General features: G+C 46.3%; 1 protein-coding gene across 1 annotated transcript in view; it reads right to left on the reverse strand.

Moving 5' to 3' along the window:
- Positions 1 to 4753, reverse strand: part of TBX4 (T-box 4) — a 114732-nt gene that overhangs the window by 36694 nt on the left and 73285 nt on the right. Inside the window, exon 5 of the mRNA XM_015416436.1 lies at positions 3496 to 3643. Coding sequence (XP_015271922.1) covers positions 3496 to 3643 — 148 coding nt within the window. The remainder of the gene's footprint in view (positions 1 to 3495; positions 3644 to 4753) is intronic.

The following is a 4753-nucleotide window of genomic DNA, read 5'->3' on the forward strand; positions in this document are numbered from 1 at the left end:
AGTGAAATGTTAAACTTTTTTGTATTCCAAATTGTTCCAGGAAGCAGATCCAAGCGGAAAGTGAATGGCAAGCAGAAGATCGGCTTCTGCCTATCAAGGCCACAGTCTTCTTACCAAAGGGAGACGATGCAAAGTTATCCCTTCCTGCCCTAGATGGTGGGAGAGATGACCGTTTACCTCTTCCGTTGCACCAAAAGGGATCTGCTCTGTTTTGTCAGGCAGAAGCAGAGAACAGCCCCTAACGGAGGTCGTTTGAGATGAGCAGCAAACCAGAGCCAGTGTGGTGCAGTGGTTACAAGCATGGTCTCTAATCTAGGAGAACCGGGTTTGATTCCCCACTTCTCCACATGCAGCTGCTGGCGTGACCTTGGATCAGTTCCAAGTTCTTTCAGAGCTGTTCTCTCAGGAGCAGTTCTTGAGAGAGCTCTCTCAGCCCCACCTACCTCACAGGGTGTCTGTTGTGGGGAGGGGAAGGGAAAGGAGATTGTAAACTGCTCTGAGACTTCTTTGGGTAGTAAAAGGCTGGGTATAAATCAAATTTCTTCTTCTTCCTCTTCCTCTCCTTCTCCACCAGAATGCCCTGAGTGCTGATATCAGGTGGGAGTTGCAAATTTAAAAAGCCACCTGTCCCTTTTATTTCTGCTCTCATGCACTATGGAATCACATGCTCAGTGCTCTCATCTGAGGAATGGATATGTGGTTTTTGCAACATGGATCTGGACTGCTATGAGCCATGGACATTTCCTCAACCACTTCTGTGCACTGCAATCTCCATGCAATATAATGCAGATCTGAACTGATTTAATGGTGCATTATTGTGTACCTCTGGTCAGAGATTTTTTTTCCTGCGGCTCATGCAACAGTATTCTGAAATCAGAGGCCTGCAGTGTAGGATATTTATTCACAACAGCAAGTATGCAGAGGTGGTGCACACAGCTTCCCAGCCTATAATACAATTTACCCTATAGGAACTGAGCATAGGGTTACCAGGTCCCACCAGCTGCCGGCTGGAGATGGGATGGGAAAGGGTAGGGTTGCCAGCTCCAGGTTAGGAAACTCCTGGAGGTTTGGGGACGCAGACTGAAGGAGGACAGGGACCTCAGTGGGGTCCAATGCCAGAGAGTCCACCCTCCAAAGCACCCATTTCCTCCAGGTAAACTGATCTCTGTCGTCTAGAGATGAGCTGTAATTCTGGGTGATTCCCAGGTCCCACCTGGAGGCTGGCATCCCTCCCTGAGTAAGATTATTCAGGAATGCATGAAGTACAACCGAAGTCTAGGTGTACGTATGGTGACCTCCCACTGGGAACAACACTTTGCACAGGGAGCCAATCAGCATTTGTTCCCCACCAACAGTGACAAGCAAGACCGGACTCGGAAAAACAATCCAAACCACACACTGATCACAGTTATGGGGGTGGGGGGGTTGAATACTGAAAGAACTCAACCGGCTCTCCAAATGTCATTCTAATCCAACTTTGAAGACAAATACTTGGAAGGGGGGAACCTCTGTACTGAGCACTGAGTTGCAACTTTAGCCAATGCAACAAAGGCCAGACACCACAAACTGTCTTGGCTCCAACACCAACTGGACACATCCTGTGTATTTATGACCATAACGAACATATACATCAAAGAAATCTAAACAATAGTAAAGCATAGCAGGCCACAACTGTGAGGAAGGAGTAAAAAAGTTTTTGAAAAAAGAGTATGGGGGGAAGGGCTGCTAAGATTCTCAAGTAGAATATCTCTCCTTGGTTCTGGTTTTTACTTGAATGCTGCAGTCTGACCTACTCTGTATTAGAATACAAACGGGTCAGCAATGCATTGGTCCACACCTGTGCTCAGGAGAACATCCTGTACATATTAAGTCTACTGTGCTTACAGTGGTCCTACAACATTCACAGTACACATGAATTAAGTGATTCCAAATACAAATAACATCTATATTTTATAGGTCCTTGGAAAATAACAATTCTTAAAACCCAAGTAACAATAAGATTGATTAATATTAACAATACACAGTAGATGGCACCATTTATCCAATCCATCCCTGTCTGTTCCCGTGCAGGTTCCACATATATTTACAAGTACTAGCAGGACTCTTTTTGTAGCAGGCACTCCTTTGCATATCAGGCGACACACCCCTAATGTAGCCAATCCTCCAAGAGCTTACAGAGCTCTTCTTACAGGGGCTACTGTAAGCTCTTGGTGGATTAGCTACATTAGGGGTGTGTCGCCTAATATGCAAAGGAGTTCCTACGGTGGCAACTAGTACTGGGGGGAACAGGCAGATGAAAAATAACACAAGTTGATAGCAGTACAGGGAGATGCCCATATAAATAGATTTCTGCTGCCTCTCAACCTTAGGCTTGGCAGACTATCTCCATCTTGCAGGCCCTGCAGAATTGGGGTTGCTAGTTCCCAAGTCCCAGCGGGGGTTTCCCCTGGGTTTTCACCGCCATCCAACTGGCCGGTGGGGGAAACCCCACCCCCAAACAGTGACATCACTACATGACGTCCCCAACACGATGACTTCACCCAGAAGTGATGTCATCATGTCAGGGACGTCGCATGGCGATGCTCTGGCTTGAGGGCCTAACTCATTGTTTGAAGCCAGTTTTACCATAGAGTTTTGCCCTCAAACCGGACATCATTGCGGAACATCTCCAATGTGATGATGTCACTTCCAGGTGATGTCATCACATTGGGGATGTCCTAGAACACCCCCAAATGTCCCTGCTGGGACAGCAAGGGGATCTGGCAACCCTATGGGGAACTGCATTATACCCTGCTGAGTCCCCTCTGTGGGCTCCATCCCCCAAATCTCCAGGTATTTCCCAACTCAGAGTTGGCAACCTTGCTTCCAACAGGGTTTTCCTGTGTGGGTAAGTCAATCCTGTTGCAAAAGATTGCTATAGCAGAAAGCCGGTGCAATATCCAGTGATGGGTGGCTACAGCCTGGCTTTGCGCGTACTGGAAGATGCTACACTTCAAAGACTCCAACTGAGAGAGAAAACAGGACAAAAACATTTGAAGTGCCACCTCACAGAATGAATAAAAGCCTCAGAGAAATATGCATGTGTGAACAGGAAACACAATTGGAGGCAACCAATGAAAAGTGCCAAATACACAGCAGTCTCGTTGATGCTCTCATCTGGGCAAGCTTGGATCCAGCATCCGAAGAAGTCAAAGACAACATTTACATGGTTTCCAAGAGAACGTATGCAAATTTTGCGTGCCATTTGCACAGAGTTGCAAAAAAGGTTCAAAGGACACAGGAGCGGGAAATTTCAGGGCAGACCGGCCTCGTGGAATGCAGAGGTAGCATACAATATGAAACTCAAGACTGGCTCCTTTTTTTGATGGCCGGCTGGCCTGACCCCCCACTCTGATCTTACAAGGTCGCTCTTGCCAGTATTGCTCCCACAATGAAGGCAGCATCTTTGACAGAGACTAAAGCAGCTATGATACACTTCCAGTCAATGTCACTTACGTGTCCAAATGGATCCAGATGGTTGTTGGTGAGCTTCAGCTTCTGGAAGGACACCAGCTGGCGCATCCAGTGGGCCCCTGTGGCGGGCGAGTCTGGGTGAACGTACAAGCGTCCGGGCATTGCAGGCTCTGCTTTCCCAGCCACCATCCTGTTCCCAAAGCAGAAGAAAAATGTTCACATTCCATGAGAAGTTGGTGTGCTTAGTTTATTTATTTAGGACTAACACCTTTTATCTGCCTTTGGTATTTATATTCTGCCCTCCTTCCCAGGAGACTGGGGCCGCATCTATGGCTCTTCCACCTTACCTTTATCTTTACAACAACCCTGTGAGGTGGCACAGGCTGAAAGAACAAAAGAAAGATAGCCTCATGGCTGAGAAGATATTTTGAGCCCAAATCTCCCTACCCAAGCTGTCTAACCACTGCACGACACTGCCTCACTATCAAGCCTCTCCCACCTTTCAAAGCAACCATGAACAAAACCATCAGCTTATCAAACCAGTGGATAACGCCAGAGGAAAATGTTAAAAAGAGCAGATAAAAGAACCAAGCCTTCTTAACATTCCTGTTTCAGAATACCAAATGTCCACCCCAAAATGACCTTGTATTTAAAAGCAGAGGGGAACTAGCAGAAGGCACTGATAAACTTCATCAGGCAGTCCTGTAGTTTCGGGGCTACAGTTGAAAAGGCCCTGTCCCTCCCAGTCACAGTTCTAATAATCATTTGGGAATAATCACTGGGAAAGCCCTTCTGCGTTATTCCAAACACAGTTCTGAAGAAGATACTTCAAAGTTCCTATCCAGCTTACAGTCCCAAGGTGACTTAAAAATAATTTTTAAAACATTTTTTTAAAAATACTTCTACAAATCATTTGGTTAAAAATCATCATCATCATCAGGACATTTTCATGGTAAAATGCAATGGAGCCTGCTATACCAAAGACTTTACAACTCAGGGTACAACTGAAAATTATATTCTTGGATCAATGCTCCCTCTAAATTGTGGAGCCTTGTGAGCAAAAATTCTACTTTGTGAGCTATTGGCATTAAAGCTGTGAGCGAGTGATTTGGCTCCTGCATAAAGAAGAAGAAGAAGAACAAGAAGGAGGAGGAGGAGGAGATTGGATTTATACCCCGCCCTTCACTCGGAGTCTCAGAGCGGCTTACAAACTCCTTTCCCTTCCCCTCCCCACAACAGACTCCCTGTGAGGTAAGTGGGGCTGAGAGAGCTCTTTCAAGAACTGCCCTTTCAAGGACAG

This window comes from Gekko japonicus, unplaced genomic scaffold (assembly GCF_001447785.1).
Source record: "Gekko japonicus isolate JY-2015 unplaced genomic scaffold, Gekko_japonicus_V1.1 scaffold1851, whole genome shotgun sequence".
In the NCBI taxonomy this organism is placed as follows: domain Eukaryota; kingdom Metazoa; phylum Chordata; class Lepidosauria; order Squamata; family Gekkonidae; genus Gekko; species Gekko japonicus.